This window comes from Arachis stenosperma, chromosome 9 (genome assembly GCF_014773155.1).
Source record: "Arachis stenosperma cultivar V10309 chromosome 9, arast.V10309.gnm1.PFL2, whole genome shotgun sequence".
In the NCBI taxonomy this organism is placed as follows: domain Eukaryota; kingdom Viridiplantae; phylum Streptophyta; class Magnoliopsida; order Fabales; family Fabaceae; genus Arachis; species Arachis stenosperma.
In genome coordinates, this window is record NC_080385.1 from 3,170,067 (window position 1) to 3,189,661 (window position 19,595).

Here is a 19,595-nt window from a genome sequence, read left to right on the forward strand (position 1 = left end):
GCAATTACCGAATAATATAGAATGGACCAGATTGTATCGGTCGAGTTATAGATATAACGACTAAATTATGTGTTGGTAATTTATGAGTCATGAAAACTCTAACGTTCTTTTTACCTAATCTTCAAAGTTCAAATTATAACTTATAGCCGATGAGTTATAGTGACTAAATCAATAACAATAATGATAATAATAAAATCATCATCACCTCTAATTTGAAGGGAATATTATTTTGTTATAAATTTAGAGAACATCATTGGTTTGTTAATAATATGAAACGGGGAACTAATTCGGCTTCAAGTTCTTCCTAACCAATATAATTTGCACCATGTCAATCCAAATCGCATAATATGATACATGATATAATTGCTTTTATGTTATTGTCAAGTCTAAGATTTCTCTAAGATTTCTCTTGAACAGGAATAAAGAAATCAATGTTATTTGAATTCAACAGGAATAAAGAAATCAATGTGATTTGAATTGAAACTATCCCTAAAGGTAACAACTAATACACTGAGCATATCGTATAATTAGGCAATCTATAAAGTGAGAGAGTAAACTAAAAAGTATATATGCAATAATGCAACCTAGTAAAACTTAAATTTTAATTGTTTTCCTGTTATTAGCATCCATTCCTGCTTTAGTTTGCTAACTCTTTGAAAAACTTAAACTATATGCTGCCTCATGGAACAACTATTAGGTTGAAAAATTCCTTAGAAACGGTCACAATCTCTTCTAGGATTTAAACCTATTTTCATTCTAAATATCTCTTAAACACTACAGAGCACAGCATATATAGACAAACTAAAACTCTTGATCAAATTGTTATATGAACAGGTTTTTGTTTTGTTTTCACCATCTTAAGAAGGCCACATAAGATTACTATTGTTGGTATCGTTCTTATATTTGAATTAATTATAACGAAAAGGTTTATTTGATAAATAATATCAATATAGTTGACAAATTCCCACCTTAAATATGGTGTTACATAACACTTGTACCTGAACCTTTTCAGATATTACACTGGCAGTTTTGTAAAATCGAATTGATACAAAACATAAATTATATAGCATATCATGATAAATGCATCATAATCTAACAAAGTAAAGGACGATTGATATTCATATTTATATCGTTTAGTTAGGTTAAAAAAAATCTAATTAAAAAATATTAAATCGAAGATACAGTCTATAAATAAAAGAATAATGTTACATATCAAAATTTTTTTCTGAATCATGTCCAATCAAATTAAATAACAAGACTTGAAATAATGTTAGATATAACTAAATTTTATTATCTTAGACCAACTTAGTTAAACTTGATAAATGAAACATTATTCCAAAAAAAAAAAAATGCACCACATTATGATAATGAAGTTATGGATTCAAGAGACTGTGTAGGATACTCTTCCCCAAAAGATACCAAAATGCAAACTATCCTCAAGAGATTATAGGCTTGGCTTAAATAACCGCATTTCAGATGAGCAACTTGGAAGACCAAAGTGCGAGGGTGAAACTAAACTTTCATGATAGATGTGAAAGATCCTTGAGCCTACACCCCGAGATAAAGGACGGTGTTTGGTCATGCCATCACTGGAGGTGTCAATATTAGGAAAATATATGCTGCCATCATTTATGTTGCATAAAACTAACTTGCCACTAGGAGATTTCGCCAGTAGAACATCATTTTTCAACATGTACATAGGCCGTAGTACATAATTTAAACGAGAATTAATGAGTAGCGGGTGGTGGCCGATTATTGCCAACTTAGTCCAAGATTGAGGAACTCCATAGTCCTTCATCAACCAGAGAGTCCAATGAGTTTTCTTAGTCTCACAACAAACAGCAAGACAACCCCCCAAGATATCCAATCGGGGAAACACACTGTGATTATCATCTGAATCCCTACTGGGAGCGGAAAACTGACTATAAGTCTCTTTCACCAAGTCAACGGAAAGAACTGCCACAAAACTACTACGACGGCCGCGAAGAAGCCAATTAAGAGTGCCAGTGCCACTTACAAAACGCCCTGTCCGACCCACCACAGAAGCCTTGTTATCGCGGTCATGTAGTCTATATGGGAAATCCTGAATTGTTCTCCATTTAGATTTTGGGCCGAATGTGAAAATTCTGGTGACAGATTCACCTGATTTCTTAATCACAATCCCGAGAAGCTTATACTTGTCGTTCACATGATCATAACCGAATCCACAATAGTGGAAGATACTACCAATTTTAAGCGGCTGAGATGTGAGTCCAGTGCAGGGGTTCCACAGGATGGCACGATCTTCAAGCTCATCGTCGAGCAAGCACAGCAATCCATTACAAGAGCCAATGATGCTACGGCAGCGTCGTCCCTCGTAGGGGACTACTTTAGTCGGTTCACGGGGAGGGTTCTCGAACACAGATCGGGCGGAGAAAATTCCGATGATGGGGTTTGAGTAGCTATAATAGGCAATACGCAGGTGGGTCAAGGCTAGATCCACCGCCATTGAACGTCGAAGGTGGTCCTGGGCAAATTGGGAACTGGAAATTAGGGTTCTCCATGAACCGCAGACGCTGTTCCTTAATCGCACAAGAGAACTCGCCGGAATCCTCAGCAGGATTTCCTCTATGAGCTCGTCCATGAGGGCAGGCATCCCGGTGGTTGTGACGACCTCCCCCTTCCTCTCATAATCATTATCATCGTCGTGAAGCGGACTATTCATGCGTTCCATGAGTTGGATTTTAGGATTACTAGCATCAACCAATTCGGAAAACAATTTGGAGGGATAATGTGGCCGCATGAAAAGTTCCCTTGTGTCTTTTATAGGTTGAAACTGTTGAAGAGTTCCCCTACTAGTAGAAAAGATTTTTTCTTTTTTAAATATTTTTTAATAAATTTAAAACAATTTAATATTTAAATATCATATAAAAATATTTTTAATGTATAATTATATTTAAATACAATAACATAAAATATCTTTTATTTATTACTTTAGGATTTTTTCAAAATAAAAATCTTCTTAAAAAATTATAATATTTTTAAATTATTTTGTTAATATTTTTATTGTTATCATTACAACTTATCAAATACACTAAATAATAAAAAACAAATCTTTCTTTATTGAAAAAATATATTTTATATACTTTCACAATTTGATCAAGTTGATATTGTCTATATTTAATTCAAAGATAAAATCTTTTGATGATCACTTGATTATAATAAAATTGATGGAATATAATTGTAATAAGATATTATGAAAATTAAATAATTAAGTAAATAACTAATTAAGAAATAAATTAACAATAAAATAAAAAATAAATTATTTAAAATTCTTTTTTGAAAAAAAAGAAGATAAATAGTTAAAATAATTTTTAAGTTAAATCCTTCTTAAAATTTGAATATATTAGAAGGAGAGAAGTAGATGAACAAGTGAGAGTTCAAAATTGACGAGCATACCTGTGATAAAGTAATTTTTTAGTCATACATGCTCATGAGTGAATCACCTAAATTATGTGCCTCATCAATTATAACAATATTAAATATTAAATTACTCTTTCATCTTAACTCATGACAACAATAAAGAAGTCTCATGGCCTATAAATTCAACTCAACAAAATACATAAATTCAATTACAATTTTAATCTTTATTATCTTATCTTATCTTTTCTTTTCTTTATCTTATCTTCTTATTTTATCTTTATTTGCTTTTATCTTTCATAGGACAATGCCCTATATATACTTAGTTTTACCTTCATAGTTTACAATACAATTCAATCAATCAATAATCAATAAAAGTTCTTTTCTTTATCTTTCCTATTCTTTCACAATTTTATCATGGTATCAGAGTCTTGGTATCCTCTTTGAAGAGGATCATAAGCTATCATCTTTTTGGTGAGAAATCACTCTACTTCTTTGTCAACCTCCTCCTCCCATGATGAATAATCAATCTTTCAATTTATCTCAGCAACTAATCTCTATTACATCCATCCAAGTAAAAATCCAACATCAGTCTTGGTTACATCGATTCTAACAGGAAACAACTATCATTCATGGAATAGTCACTATGGCCTGTCTGCGCTTTCTTCCGGCAGTTTCATCTGCACCTTCTTCCGAGCGTTTCGTCTGCATTCTGTTTCAGCAGTCATGTCTGCATTCTATTTCAGCAGTCATGTCTACATTTTATTTCAGCAAATTCAATCTACATCTGTTTTAGCAGTTCGGTGTTGGTAATTTATGAGTCATAAAAACCGTAACATTCTTTTGACCTAATCTACAAATTATAGCTTGTAGCCGTTGAGTTATAGTGACTAAATCACAACCCTCAAGCTTAACCTGTTTATTTTTAAGAGAAGCAAGTTGAGTTGTTATGAATATCGAGTTATAACTCGGCAGGATATAAAAGAAATGCGTTTGTGCTATAATTCAGAGATATAAGGATTAGTCCCCAAGCTTAACTTGATAATCTTAAAAATAAAATTGGACAAAGTTGTCATTGAGAAAGGTGTTGCTTATATAAGTATATTTTTGAACGAGCTTATAGGTGATTGTTTGTTGGACTAACGCTGACTTATAGGTGTCGGTTTGCTTTGACTGATTATGACTTCTATGTGGACAACGGGTTTTGCCAATGTATAGCTCGGGCTCTTTGGGCACTAGATTTCTTGACGTCACCAATCCGTCTTTACTTCTTTTATAGCTCCGAACGTCGGGATTTCTGCAGAAAATACTCCGACGCTCAAGTCAGTAAAGGACTAAAAGATATGCTCTTAATTTGCTTGTTCTTGTTCCCCTTTTTCTCCTTTTTTTTCATTGCTAGATGGGAAGTGTAGAAAAAAGCAGTAGTCGAACTAAAAGCATGAATAAAAATAAAGGATAATGAAGTTAAAAATAATGTATTGTTTATTGAGGATTACCCTTTTAATATAGAAGGTATAGGATAAACTTCCCCGTTAAAACCCTCCAAGTAAAACCTAATGTGAAAATAATTTTTATGATTGGAAAAAAGAGCACATATTCGTTTCCTGAATTATAACTTAGTTGTGGAATAGTTTTAGAGAAGTTGTGTTCCAAGTACTAGATAGTTCTTTGTCTAGTAATATTTGAAATGTATAAATCCCTTGCCAATCACTTTGCTGATTTGAAAAGGTCCTTCTGGTCATCCTCTTTTAATTGAGTTGGTTTATTTACTCGTCGAGTTTGTCTAAATTCTTCTATTTTCATCTGTCCAACTGCTTTTTTCTCAGAATTCTGCTAAAGTCTTTGGCTTGGAGACAACAATAGTCTTGTGAAACTTATCAGGGCAAAGACCACTCTTAAAGGCATAGAGGTGGACATGAGGGTTAAGGTTGGAAATTTCCATTGCTATTTTATTGAACCTCATCATGTAGTGACGGAGACTTTCGTATTGACCTTGTTTGATTGTGCTAAGGTAGTCGGAATCATGGACATATATCTTGAATACTGCAAAATTGTTGGTGAAGAGGTCGACTAGTTCCTTAAAAGTAGAGATAAAACCTGTAGGTAAAGATGAAAACTAGAGTAAAGCAACACCATTTAAAAATGTGGGAAATGAATGACATAATATTGGATCAGAATCACCATTAAAAATATCATTGAGGGGAACTTAGTGATATATATGTTCATGTCCCAAATCCCTTCATATGGCTTTAGAGTGGTTGGTAGGGTGAAGTTCTTCGCATATGAAACTTCATGATTTTTTCAGAAAAAGGGTTTGTACGTCTTTTCAGTGTCTTTGAAGTTGTAACATCTATCAGAATACGAGTTCCTGACACATGTTCCTCATCATTATGAGCATCCTTGCGATCTTTCTTGCTATTTTGATTCTTTTGCTGTTGTGTTAAAAACTCGGTTATCCTCTGGACCTCGGCCTTAAGCGCACCGTTCTTAGCTATTAACTCGGCTTGAGTTGGTGGAGGAGGAGGTGGATTTTTCTCATCAACCATGGTCGAGATCCTACAAAAAAGAAGAATAATCAGTGGGAAAAAATGTGGAGCAACATTAAGATCGGTCTCATGATGGGTGCCAAATATTTGTGTTGTTACAGGATCTGTTCGAGGTATAGCTCGTCGCAAAATGGGAGATGTCGTCCTGTCTTCTCCACGTATGAGTTATACGCCGGACTACAAAGAACACCAGACAGGATGGGTACCTGCAAAGGGTACTCCGACGCTCAAGTCAGAAATATTTCAAAAAAGAGAGTGAGTGTGACTTATATAAGTATTAGGTTTTCAGATGTCCTTTACATTGATCTAATGTTACCTTATATAGACTGAATAGAGACTAAGCCTTTTGAATATACTCAGTTAGCGAATCATAAACTACGGTTGTGGTGAGAACCACAATGTCGTTACCGTGATATTCTCGTCATCTGTTTTGACTTTTGACTATTTCATTGAGTTGTTGGTGATGACGTGTGATGAAGTCATCATGTCGTTCTGCTGAGAGTTATCATGTTTTTGAGTTATAGGCAGAGTTATAACTTCTTTGGGTCGAGGTATAAATTTCATTGGCTGAGTTATAGGTAATGGATTAAGACTTATTTTATGAGTAATAGGTAGCAATTACCGAGTAATATAGAATGGACCATATTGTAACGGCCGAGTTATAGATATAATGATGGAGTTATGTGTTGGTAATTTATAAGTCATGAAAACTCTAACGTTCTTTTTACCTAATCTTCAAATTATAACTTGTAGTCGCTGAGTTGTAGTGACTAAATCAATAATAATAATGATAATAATAAAATTGTCATCTCCTCTAATCTGAAGAGAATATTATTTTGTTCTAAATTTAGAAAACATCATTGGTTTGTTACACTACAAGAAACATCGTTAAAATCGATGGCCAAATCGACGGCTTAATATTAAAATTCGACGGCAAAATGAAAGGCGGAGATGGTCATTATTAAGCTTGTCGATTTTTCAAAATGCTAATAAAATCGACGGCTTGCCTAACCGTCGATAATAATTTAATAAAATCGACAACTCTTCTGTCTGTAATATGAGTTTGAGGATTTTACATTCTTACTAAAATCGACAACATCGACGTCGATATTATTATATAAAATCGACGCTATTTTCGTCGATATTTGATTCAATAAAATTGACAATATTTTCGTCGATAATATGCTTACTAAAATCGACAAAGCGGATGTCGATATTTGATCCAATAAAATCTAAAATCAACGGTCATGATGTCGATATTTGATCCAATAAAATCGACATAGTTGCCATCGATTTTATTATTTAAATATCGACAAATTCTTTGTCTATTTTTTTTCTATTCTAATTTAAAGTAGATAATAATAATAATAATAATAATAATAATAATAATAATAATAATAATAATAATAATAATAATAATAATAATAATAAATCCAAATAATATAATAGAAAAACACTATAATCACTAATTAGTAATAGAAATTATGCTTATATATAGCAAAATATGTTGGATTTCTTTCTGCCAAATGAAAAAAAAGCAAGATATTAAATATAAAATAATAATGGTTACATAATATGTACCAGTCTCACTAAAGATTACTTTCCAGTAACCATTGTTGCAATAGCAGCCGAAATTTGCCATTTAGAAACTGTTAATAAAAAATAAATAAATAAATAAATAAAAGAAGAAGAAGGAATTATTATATATAACAATTGGTATTGAATAAAATTGAGCTATATACAACAAGTTTCTTTTTTATTTTTTTTAAAGAAAATGATGTCACACATTATTATATTATATATTCTACAAGTATAGTCATAAAAAAAAATTCTACAAGTATAAATAATAACCTCGAAGATCAGTGGTTGAAACATTATTGGCAGGTGTAACATGGGTTATTACTGCTATCGTTATTGGTTTTTGTACAATAAAATTTGTGATGTTTTTGCTTGTTGAACCCTGCAGAATTGAGTGTGCCTCTACGAAGTTTCTGGACAACAAAACACTTATTTCACCACTTCTGCCTCCCAAGACATAAATCTCTGTCTCATCAATGCTGTTTGCCTACAATAACAACGACCAAAACATATTAAAATTATATATTTACAAAGATAAATTATACAATAATGATCATAGATAAATTATATATTAAATAAAATTGATGATGACTTAAAGCCATGTACTAAGCAATTTATTAGAACAGAGGCATAAGCTTTGAATTCAATATCTTCAAATAAAGAGATTAAACAAATACTTTAATTTATAGTTGCTTACCCTAGTATAAACAAAAACAAGATATACAACTCTTTTAAGGAAAAAAGTTCACTCAAAGCATGAAATTTTTAATGAAACTCAAGATATTTGACTAAACTCAGGAATAAGACTAACACACCATTCAGAATTAGCAAACTTAAAATTTTAGAATTAGTAAATAACTAATGTTTGCTCATGTCCTTTCTAGTAGTAGACCAGAGGGACCAGAACCTGCAGCTGCACCAACGAGGGCACAACCTGCCGTGGAAGCTTCGGCAAAGGGAGAAAGAGGAGGTGGTGCGGAAGAAGGTGGACGCAGAAGAAGGAGGTGGTGCAAAATATGTAACACCCTACCACACAGGGCCTTACGCTTAAGTCGTAAAGCAGAGGTGGCAAGGTATTACGACTTCTAAAAAAAAATGATATCTACATAGATATAGTTGGGTGAAATCATATCTAGGAGCCTTGAAGAACAAGCTAAACAAATTATTAATAAACAGAAAATCGTCACACACACACACACACACACACACACACACACACACACACACACACACACACACACACACACACACACACACACACACACACACACACACACACACACACACACACACACACACACACACACCAAAGTTCCAAAACTCACATAGCAAGCTCCAGACTCGACCTGCGAAGCTAAGGCCGACCAGAGTATATAATTATGTATATATACAACCCAAAATAAAACTCAAACCACAAAATAAACCCCTGTATCTCCAAGTCGACCTCTAGGAGGGACAAAACACAAAATATACATGCGGAGATTCTATAAACATATATACATAGCATATATACATAGCCTAAAACAAAATATGACAGTCCAAAAGACAGTTCTTCGCTCGTAAGGAGGATACCCAAACGCTCAACGAGGTGTCTATCGACCTGCATCTGAAAAATAGCAACATAGTATGGGATGAGAACCGGAGGTTCTCAGTATGGTAAAGGTACCCGGATAGTTAATATAAAAGGTCTCGGGAAAGCCAGAGGCATTCCTAGAACTTCGACACTCAGATTTCATCTTAAGAATTCAACTAAACCAGAAATTAGGTAAGTTGTCTAAGGTATTCTAATTCTGAATCTAACTTTAACCTAATAATTCACGTTCTGTCTCCTCTAATCCTCCGAATCATTGGTGGAACAATCCTCTCTCCTCACACCTTCGCCAAGAAGGATTTCTCAGAAAACATACACATATAGTTCAAGCAAGAAAAGCACAGGTAGAGAAGCATTTACAGCAAGTAGAACAAGTAGCGGATAAACAGAATTAAACAGTTAAACAAACCAAAACAATGCACACTCAAGCAAACAAACAAATGCATATGATGTATGCCTGTCCTATGGCTGATGAGTCTCATCTGTCGGTTATACAGCCAACCCGACAAGTCCTGGTAGTTAACCATTGGACAATCCCTCTGTGCGCACATCTCCAAACTCAATAATATTCCATGGAGTCAAACTCCAAGCTCAAATATAATATTCCATGGAGTCACACTCCAAGCTCAATAGTATAGTATTCCATGGAGTTAAACTCCAAGCTCAATAATATTCAATATTCATATTTATATGCATGACCATGGGGGAATCCGGGGAGTTAAAGTGCCCGGTCACATCTTGCGACATAGGGTCAACAAATAGTCTCAAATATACAAGCCACATAATAATCTCTTTCCCTTTTAAAATATTACCTCAAATCAAACTCCAATTCTTAAAGAAATTTTGGCAATATCTCCTCTAAGACTCAAATTTCTGCCACCCTTCAAGGGTCCCAACTATCAAACCAAACACCCCTCAGTCACTCAAATCATTTCCAGTAACAAATTATTTCATAATCAAACAAATACCAATATTAAATCTTTTTCCAAACCGACCAACTTCAACAGCAAATTATTGACAATAGCTAAACCTCACATTTTATACCATATACACAAATTCATCAATTATTTATTCATTTCATTCCTATCTTAAGGTCTTCTAGCCTGAGTTTTCACGTGACATTAAACATTATCTACGAGAAACCAAAACCATACCTTCGTACGGAATCAAAATATTCAAAGCTCTGGAGAAATTTTCTGACCGAGCTATCGAAGAAGAAAACGTCCAGAATCGTCTTTGCCTCCTAAAACTCTCGTTGGCCAAATCCAAAGAAAAGAGGAACTACGTCATTGTCAACTTCCACTAATCAAAAATAGTGTCAACGTGTAGAGGAGGAGGTTACGAATATTCTTACCGGATTAGATTTTTGATTGGAGTTACGGATTGTAAGAAATCGAAGCCGAAAGGTTAGAGGAGATTTACGTTCTTACACTTCTCTCTCTCGGTCACTCTTCTCTCTCGTCTCTCATTCTTTCGTTTTCTGTATGTATATATATATGTATGGCGGCGTAAATATAATAATGGTAATAAAGTAAATATTACTTATTCCTTCATATGATACTATTATATATAAAGCTAGCTAATGATATAATAAAGCTAACAATTCTCATAACTATTTATTACATATATGTATACGTATAGAAAGGCTTTTCATTAGCTAAAGGGCTGCCGCCTTGCGTACATACATAATAATAGTAATAATAATAATAATAATAATAATATAATTAATGTAATAATATATATATATATATATCCAACGTAATCCATAATTGAAGCCGCCTTTTACTTCCATGCTTTATGATTAATAATAATAATAATAATAATAATAATAATACAATTATAGCAATAATATTTATAAAGCTGAAAGTATATAAGTTATTAATATAAATGATATTAGTAATTTAAGGATAAAAGATATTTGGTGAAATATTAGTAAAGCTAAGCTCACCAAAGAGTACTGATATTTATTCATATAATTAAGTATCAAACTCGATAATAATATTATGATCTAAACTCTATTTTTAAATAATTAAAATATCAATTATTCAAATTAAAATATACATATAAGTTTCATTATTTATAAATTACTGAAATTATAGTTTTAATTATGTAAAATATTTCATCATAAAATATTTATATATATAAGAATATGAATTTGATTGAATTTAAATAGTTATAAAATTAGTTCAATTACTGATAATAAAATAATTTCTAATGGTAAAAAAACTCCAATTTATGAAATAAATTATAACTTATTTATATTTATATTTTTAAAACTGAAGGTCGCTACAAAATAAGGTTGAACGAGGGAATTTGGGGGAATTGCGTTTCTGAACTTTGGACGCAGGAGGTGGACGCGGGTAAATGTGTTTTTGGTGATTAAAATCGACGGCATATTTGTCGATTTTAATTTATAAAAAAAAACACCTATAGCGTCTATTTTATACATTAAATCTACACTGTTTATTTCATTTTAGAAAGCGATCTAGACCGTTAAAATTTATCGACGACAACATTGTCGATATTTTAAATAATAAAATAGACGTCATATTTGTCGATTTTAATTTATAAAAAAGCAACACCTATAGTGTCTATTTTATACATTAAATCTACACCGTTTATTCCATTTTAGAAAGCGATCTAGACCATTAAAATTTATCACGGCATCATTGTCGATATTTTAAATAATAAAATAGACGCCATATTCGTCGATTTTAAAATAAAAGTATTTTCGGCTTCTGGTGCGTCGATAATGTGACGATAATAAAAAAAATTAATGCATCATAAAAATATCAACGAATTGGCCGTCGATTTTAATATTTTATTTTTAATTATTTTTTTGACAATATCGACAACAGAAATGGTCATTGATTTTTGGCGTCGAAAAAAATGTTTTTTCTTGTAGTGTTAATAATATGAAACGGGAATTAATTCGGCTTCAAGTTCTTCCTAACCAATATAATTTGCCCCATGTCAATCTAAATTGCATAATATGATACATGATATAATTGCTTTTATCTTATTGTCAAGTCTAAGATTTCTCTTGAACATGAATAAAGAAATCAATGTTATTTGAATTCAACAGGAATAAAGAAATCAATGTGATTTGAATTGAACAGGATGAGACCAACTATGCCTAAAGGTAACAACTAATACACTGAGCATATCGTATAATTAGGCAATCTATAATATGAGAGAGTAAGGTCCGTTTGGCTAGTTTCATAAGTGATTTTTTTTAACTTTTAATTTATGAAAAAATATAGTATTAATGTCTGGTACAATTTTTAAAATAAAATTGTAACTTTTTAAAAAGTCATTTTAGTGTTTAAGGAGAAGTTAAAAAAAATAACTTCTCTCGTAATAAAAAGTTTTTTATCATTTTTTTTCTTAAAATAAATATTTTTAGAACTAAAAAATCAAACACAAAATAACTTATTTATAAGTTACTTTTAAGTATTTATTGTTTAAACTATTTTTTCAAAAAATAACTTAATTAAATTATTTATTCAAACTGGACCTTAAATGTAGTGATGATCTCAATTTCTATAACATCGTTTGGAACTTTTTGTTATATGTGCAAACTTTAGCGTACCTTGAGCTGCATCCTGATATCTAAGTCACCAGATTGATACCAATTATATCAACTAAAAAGTATATATGCAATAATGCAACCTAGTAAAACTTAAATTTTAATTGTTCTCCTGTTATTAGCATCCATTCCTGCTTTAGTTTGCTAACTCTTTGAAAAACTTAAACTATATGCTGCCTCATGGAACAACTATTAGGTTGAAAAATTCCTTAGAAACAGTCACAATCTCTTCTAGGATTTAATCCTATTTTCATTCTAAATATCTCTTAAACACTACAGAGCACAGCATATATAGACAAACTAAAACTCTTGATCAAATTGTTATATGAACAGGGTTTTGTTTTGTTTTCACCATCTTAAAAAGGCCACATAAGATTACTATTGATTGAATCGTTCTTATATTTCTATTAGTTATAACGAAAACGTTTATTTCATAAATAATATCAATATAGTTGACATATTCCCATGTTAAATATGGTATTACATAACACTTGCACCTGAACCTTTTCAGATATTTCAGATATTACACTGGCAGTTTTGTAAAATCGAATTGATACAAAACAGAAATTGTATAGCATATCATGATGATAAATATTAAATAGTTATTGTTTAGTTAGATTCAAAAGGAACCTAATTAAAAATGATTAAATCGAAGACAGAGTCTATAAATAAAAGAATGTTACACATCAAAGTCTTTTTATGAATTAAGTCCAATTATATTAAATAATAAGACTTGAAATAATGCTAGATATAACTAAATCTTATTATGATAGACCAACTTAGTTGAACTTGATTAATGAAACATTATTCAAAAAAAAAAAAAACAAAAAACAAGGCACCACATTAATGATAATGAAGTTATGGATTCAAGAGACGGTAGGATATTCTTAACCAAAAGTAGCCAAAATGCAAACTATCCTCAAGAGATTATAGGCTTGGCTTAAATAACCGCATTTCAGATGAGCAACTTGGAAGACCAAAGTGAGAGGGTGAAACTAAGCTTTCATGATAGACATGAAAGATCCTTGAGCCTGAGCCCCGATACAAAGGAGGATGTTTGGTCATGCCATCATTGGAGCTGTCAATATTAGGAACATATGTGGTGCCATCCTTTACGTTACATAAAATTAAAATGCCACTAGGAGATTTCGCTAGTAGAACATCACTTTTCAACATGTACATAGGCCGTACTACATCATTTAAACAATAATTAATGAGTGGCGGGTGCTTGCGGATTATTGCCAATTTAGTCCAAGATTGAGGAACTCCATAGTCCTTCAACAACCAGAGAGTCCAATGAGTTTTCTCAGTCTCATAACAAACAGCAAGACAACCCTCCAAGATACTCAAATGGGGAAACACACTGCGATCATCATCTGAATCCCTACTGGGAGCGGAAAACTGACTATAAGTCTCTTTCACCAAGTCAACGGAAAGAACTGCCACAAAACTATCAAGACCGCTGCAAAGAAGCCAATTAAGGGTGCCAGTGCCACTTACAAAACGCCCTGTCCAACCCACCACAAAAGCCTTGTTATCGGGGTGATGTAGTCTATTAGGGAAATCCTGAATTGTTCTCCATTTAGATTTTGGGCCGAATGTGAAAATTCTGGTGACAAATTCACCTGATTTCTTAATCACAGTCCCGAAAAGCTTATACTTGTCGTTCACATGATCATAACCGAATCCACAATAGTGGAAGTGACCACCAATTTTAAGCGGCTGAGATGTGAATCCAGTGCAGGGGTTCCACAACATGGCACGACCCTCAAGCACATCGTCGTGCAAGCACAGAAATCCATTACAAGAGCCAATGATGCTACGGCAGCGTCGTCCCTCGTAGGCAACTACTTTAGTCGGTTCACGGGGAGGGTTCTCGAACACAGATCGGGCGGAGAAAATTCCGATTGTGGGGTATGAGTCGCTTGAGCTATAATAGGCAATACGCGGGTGGGTCAAGGCTGAATCCACCGCCATTGAACGTCGAAGGTGGTCCTTGGCAAATTGGGAACTGGAAATTAGGGTTCTCCATGAACCGCAGACGCTGTTCCTTAATCGCACAAGAGAACTCGCCGGAATCCTCAGCAGGATTTCCTCTATGAGCTCGTCCATGAGGGCAGGCATCCCGGTGGTTGTGACGACCTCCCCCTTCCTCTCATAATCATTATCATCGTCGTGAAGCGGACTATTCATGCGTTCCATGAGTTGGATTTTAGGATTACTAGCATCAACCAATTCGGAAAACAATTTGGAGGGAGAATGTGGCCGCATGAAAAGTTCCCTTGTGTCTTTTATAGGTTGAAACTGTTGAAGAGTTCCCCCTCAAATCCACTAAATAAATAAAAAACAAATCCTTTTTTATTGAAAAAATATATTTTATCTACTTTAACAATTTGATCAAGTTGATATTGTCGATATTTAATTCAAAGATAAACACGGGAGTGGATCCTCTCCGGTGGAAAAAAAACTGGATGGTATCCAGTGGAAGATCTCACCATTCAATACATTCTCTCTCTCATTTATTGTTGGTCCCACTTGTAAAATTAAAGGTGGGAGATTACACTTTATTCTCTCCAGTGACAAAAAAAAATGGAGAGGATCTATTTCCGATAAACACTTGTTTGGTGAACTTTTAAAAACGAGATTTTTTTTAGTTATTTTTTTTAAAAGATTTTATGAAGAAGTAAACGTAATTTTTTGTTTTGATATTTCATATAAAAAGATTTTTTTATTTATTGGATATAATAATATAAAAGTATTTTTTTGTTTATTTATTATATGAAAAATATTTTTTTAAAGAAAAAAGATCTTTTAAAAAAAGATATAAATTACAATTTCTTAAAAAAGATATTTTTTATTTTTCTAATGTTTTTACTTTTACTACTAAAAATTTGCTAAACACACTAAAAAATAAAAAAAGTTATTTTTTTATTGAAAATTTTTTTAACAAGATAATGATGTCCAAGTACAAAATCTTTGATGATCACTTGACTATAGTAAAATGGATATAATATAATTATAATAAGATATTATAAAAATTAAATAATTAAGTAAATAATTAATTAACAAATAAATTAATAATAAAATAAAAAATAAATTATTTAAAATTTCTTTTTGAAATTTAAATATATTAGAAGGAGAGAAGTAGATGGACAAGTGAGAGATAAAAAGATAACTGGTTAAATAGTAATATGATTTGAATTGGGAAGCTTTTTTCGATAGGGAAAGTATTTTCTGGTCCTTTATGGACCAGATAATAAAATAAATTAATAAAAAATATTGGAGTGGGTTCACAAATAGATAATAACAGTGATTGGGGATGAATATTAATTGGAGATCTCCAATAATCAAACTCAGCCACCTGAACAGCTTTACAATCTCCAACATTCATCATTTTTACCACGCCTCTCTGTACTTGTTTTTAGAACTACTTCTGTTTCCACTTTCATTTCTACCACGCTTTTTTCTCTTCAAACCATGATCATCAAAATTAGAATCTCCACCACCACTTACAGCACAAGATGACCCATCTTCATCATTCATATTATTATTATTATTATGTTGATCAATTCAGCCAGCACAAATATCGCTATTATCATTCCCAGTTGTCAAGATCGAATTTTTAACTTCCAAATTAGAATTTCCATCAACCCATCATCCCAAAGCAAACCCTTGAGCTCCTTGTGCACTGCATTGTACATATTCGAAAGCAAGTAATCAGACACATCTGAGTTATTGAATCCATCATAGATCCCACGAACACCCAACCGTGTTCCTCCGACACCACCACGTGACGATCCTCCACTACACTACTTTTTCCTAACACCACTGAACATTCTGGTGACCTTCCATTGCCGCCGCCGTTGAATCATCGTCTTCAAAACCAAAGAATAGCACACCATGACCAACCTGATCTATCTTTCTGCAACTCAGCATCTGTTACCCTATGACACACCAAGCTTTGCACTTTTTATCCATGGCGGACCTTCAAAAAAAAGTAACAGGGTTAAATTGGAACAAAAAAATAACTCATTTAGTCCAAAAAACAGCACATCATGATCAACTCGATCCATCTTCCTGCAACTCAGCATCTACTACCTTGTGACATACTAAACTTACACTCATGATAGATCTTCAAAAAAAAAAAGGTACAGCATAGAACCAGAATAAAAAAAATAACTCATTTAATCCAAAAAATAAATAAATCAGATTTTATAACTCAACTCGAACCAAATTAGGTTGAATCGGTCTACAAATTTATTAAATTTTAGGTGAAATATAAAATTTTCAACTATTATTGTAAGAGAACCATCTTAGCCATTAAAATGATATCTTTTTATTTGGTCCATCAAAATCCAAAAAATACTTTTTCCACCAAAACATTCCCTTGAATTGGATATGGGGCCGATACGGACTAGATTTAAGTATCAAACTATCAATTTCTAGCCGAGGCCTTGGATCAGTGGCAGCATCATCTGCCTCGCTGGGAGCTGCACCCGGGTTCGAATCCTCAGTGAGGAATATAGAACCCATATTAGTAATACCCATGTAGTGTGTGTGAGTGTGTTGTGTGAATGTGTAATACATGGGTGTAATGCATAGGATTGGGGGTTGTCCAATCCACTTGACCAAAAAAAAAAAAAAAAAAAAAACTATCAATTTCTGATTCCGGGGAAACCCTTATAATAATCATGTATCTGAACCTACAAAATTTCATCAAAGAAGTTGCAGCAGCCCCGTGCGGCCGTGCCTCCTTCCCTCGTCATCTTCCTCGTTTGTCCTACGCCGACCACCGTTTTTCTCGTCTCCATCCGAAGCTCCCACGCCGATTATTCGTTTCCTCTGTCTCCGGGTCCTCCTGTCCGCCATCGTCTTCCTGTAGGTAAGCCTCTGTTTTACTTCTTCTTTTTTTTTTCAATTTTAACTGAAAACGTCGAGGCCTCTGTTTTTCTTCTCATAGAATTTCAATGTATGTTTTATCTTGTACATTCAATAGCGATGCCGCTGAGAGTAGAATTGTTAGAATTATATTGTTTATGATTTCTTATTCCTGCTGTATTGTGGAGTTTTGTTGTAGAGAAGGATTTTACTGTTTTCCTCGTATGTATGACGAGGGGTTCCATTCCTGATGATGATGATACTGTTGCGAGGAAGGGGAAGGTTGTCACAACCACCGAGGGGTGGCCTGAACTGCTCCGCTGTACCACCACAAAACCACCGCCTATCCTTCTGGACGAGCTCATAGAGGAAATCCTGCTGAGGATTCCGGCAAGTTCTCTTGTTCGATTAGGGAACAGCGTCTGCAGTTCATGGAGAACCCTAATTTCCAGTTCCCGATTTGCCAAGGACCACCTTCGACGTTCAATGGCGGTGGATCCAGCCTTGACCCACCCGCGTATTGCCTACTATAGCACAAACTACCCATACCCCACAATCGGAATTTTCTCCGTCCGATCTGTGCTCGAGAACCCTCTCCATGAACCGACTAAAGTAGTTGCCTATGAGGGACGACGCTGGCGTAGCATCATTGGCTCTTGTAATGGATTGCTGTGCTTGCACGATGGAGAGCTTGGGGATCGTGCCATCCTGTGGAACCCCTGCACTGGATTCACATCTCAGCCGCGTAAAATTGGTGGTCTCTTCAACTATTATGGATTCGGTTATGATCATGTGAACGACAAGTATAAGCTTTTCGGGTCTGCTATTAAGAGATCAGGTGAATCTGTCACCAGAATTTTCACATTCGGCCCAAAATCTAAACGGAGAACGATTCAGGATTTCCCATATAGACTACCCGATAAAAGGGCTTCTGTGGGGGGTTCGGTAGGGCTTTTTGTAAGTGGCACTGGCACTCTTAATTGGCTTCTTCTCGACTGTAGTGGTAGTTTTGTGGCAGTTCTTTCCCTTGACTTGGTGAAAGAGACTTATAGTCAGTTTTCCGCTCCCAAAAGGAAGTCAGGTGATGCGTTCCCTGTATTTCCCCATTTGAGTATCTTGAGGGGTTGTCTTGCTGTTTGTTATGAGACTAAGAAAACTCATTGGACTCTCTGGTTGATGAAGGACTATGGAGTTCCTCAATCTTGGACTAAATTGCCAATAATCCCCCACCACCCGCTACTCGTTAATCCTCGTACAAATCCTGAATTACAGCCTTTGTACATGTTGGAAAATAATGTTCTACTGGCGAAATCTCCTAGTTGCAAGTTAGTTTTATGTAACTTAAACGATGGCAGCATAAATTTTCCTATTATTGACAGCTCCAGTGATGGCATGACCAAACACCGTCCTTTGTCTTGGGGTTCATACTCAAGGATCTTTTACATCTATCATGAAAGCTTAGTTTCACCCTCGCACTTTGGTCTTCCAGGTTGCTCATCTGAAATGCGGTTGTTTAAGCCAGCCCTATAATCTCTTCAAGATAGTTTGCATTTTGGCTACCTTTTGGGGAAGAATATCCCACAGTCTCTTGAATCCATAACTTTATTATCATTAATGTGGTGCCTTGTTTTTGGTTTTTTTTTTAATAGACCGTGTCTTCGATTTAATGTTTTTTAATTAGGTTCCTTATGAATCTAACTGAACGATATAATGAATACCAATTGTCTTTTGCTTTAGTTAGAGTACTAGTGTTAAACCCGTGCGATGCACGGGCTTATATTTAAATTTGATAAGTTAAATTAAAAATAATATTTTCTAACCATATATTTTTTTAAATTTAGTATAACACTATCATCGTCGTTATATAATAAACGTGTTAAATATGTTATTTTATCTTTATTCAAAGTAAAATATAAATAGAAGAGTTTGAAGCTTATAATATTCTTAAACCATAAGGAGGGAGACATGAAAAAAATAAGAACATATATAACTGTAATAATAGCATGTTAATTTT

General features: G+C 33.7%; 3 protein-coding genes across 3 annotated transcripts; 1 reads left to right on the top strand and 2 right to left on the bottom strand.

Moving 5' to 3' along the window:
• Window positions 1-1,359: 1,359 nt before the first annotated feature.
• LOC130951880 (F-box/kelch-repeat protein At3g23880-like) lies at window positions 1,360-2,750 on the bottom strand. Its single transcript, XM_057880628.1, has one exon. It carries the CDS (start codon window positions 2,711-2,713, stop codon window positions 1,445-1,447), a length of 1,269 nt encoding a protein of 422 aa, XP_057736611.1. The 5' UTR covers window positions 2,714-2,750; the 3' UTR covers window positions 1,360-1,444.
• Window positions 2,751-13,630: 10,880 nt separating this feature from the next.
• LOC130948413 (F-box/kelch-repeat protein At3g23880-like) lies at window positions 13,631-14,942 on the bottom strand. Its single transcript, XM_057877131.1, has one exon. It carries the CDS (start codon window positions 14,903-14,905, stop codon window positions 13,631-13,633), a length of 1,275 nt encoding a protein of 424 aa, XP_057733114.1. The 5' UTR covers window positions 14,906-14,942.
• A 2,491-nt stretch (window positions 14,943-17,433) lies between these two features.
• On the top strand, window positions 17,434-19,357 carry LOC130948001 (F-box/kelch-repeat protein At3g23880-like). The gene is made up of 2 exons (XM_057876715.1): window positions 17,434-17,585; window positions 17,781-19,357. The coding sequence occupies exon 2, from the start codon at window positions 17,810-17,812 to the stop codon at window positions 19,109-19,111; it is 1,302 nt and encodes a 433-aa protein (XP_057732698.1). The 5' UTR covers window positions 17,434-17,585; window positions 17,781-17,809; the 3' UTR covers window positions 19,112-19,357.
• Window positions 19,358-19,595: the final 238 nt, after the last annotated feature.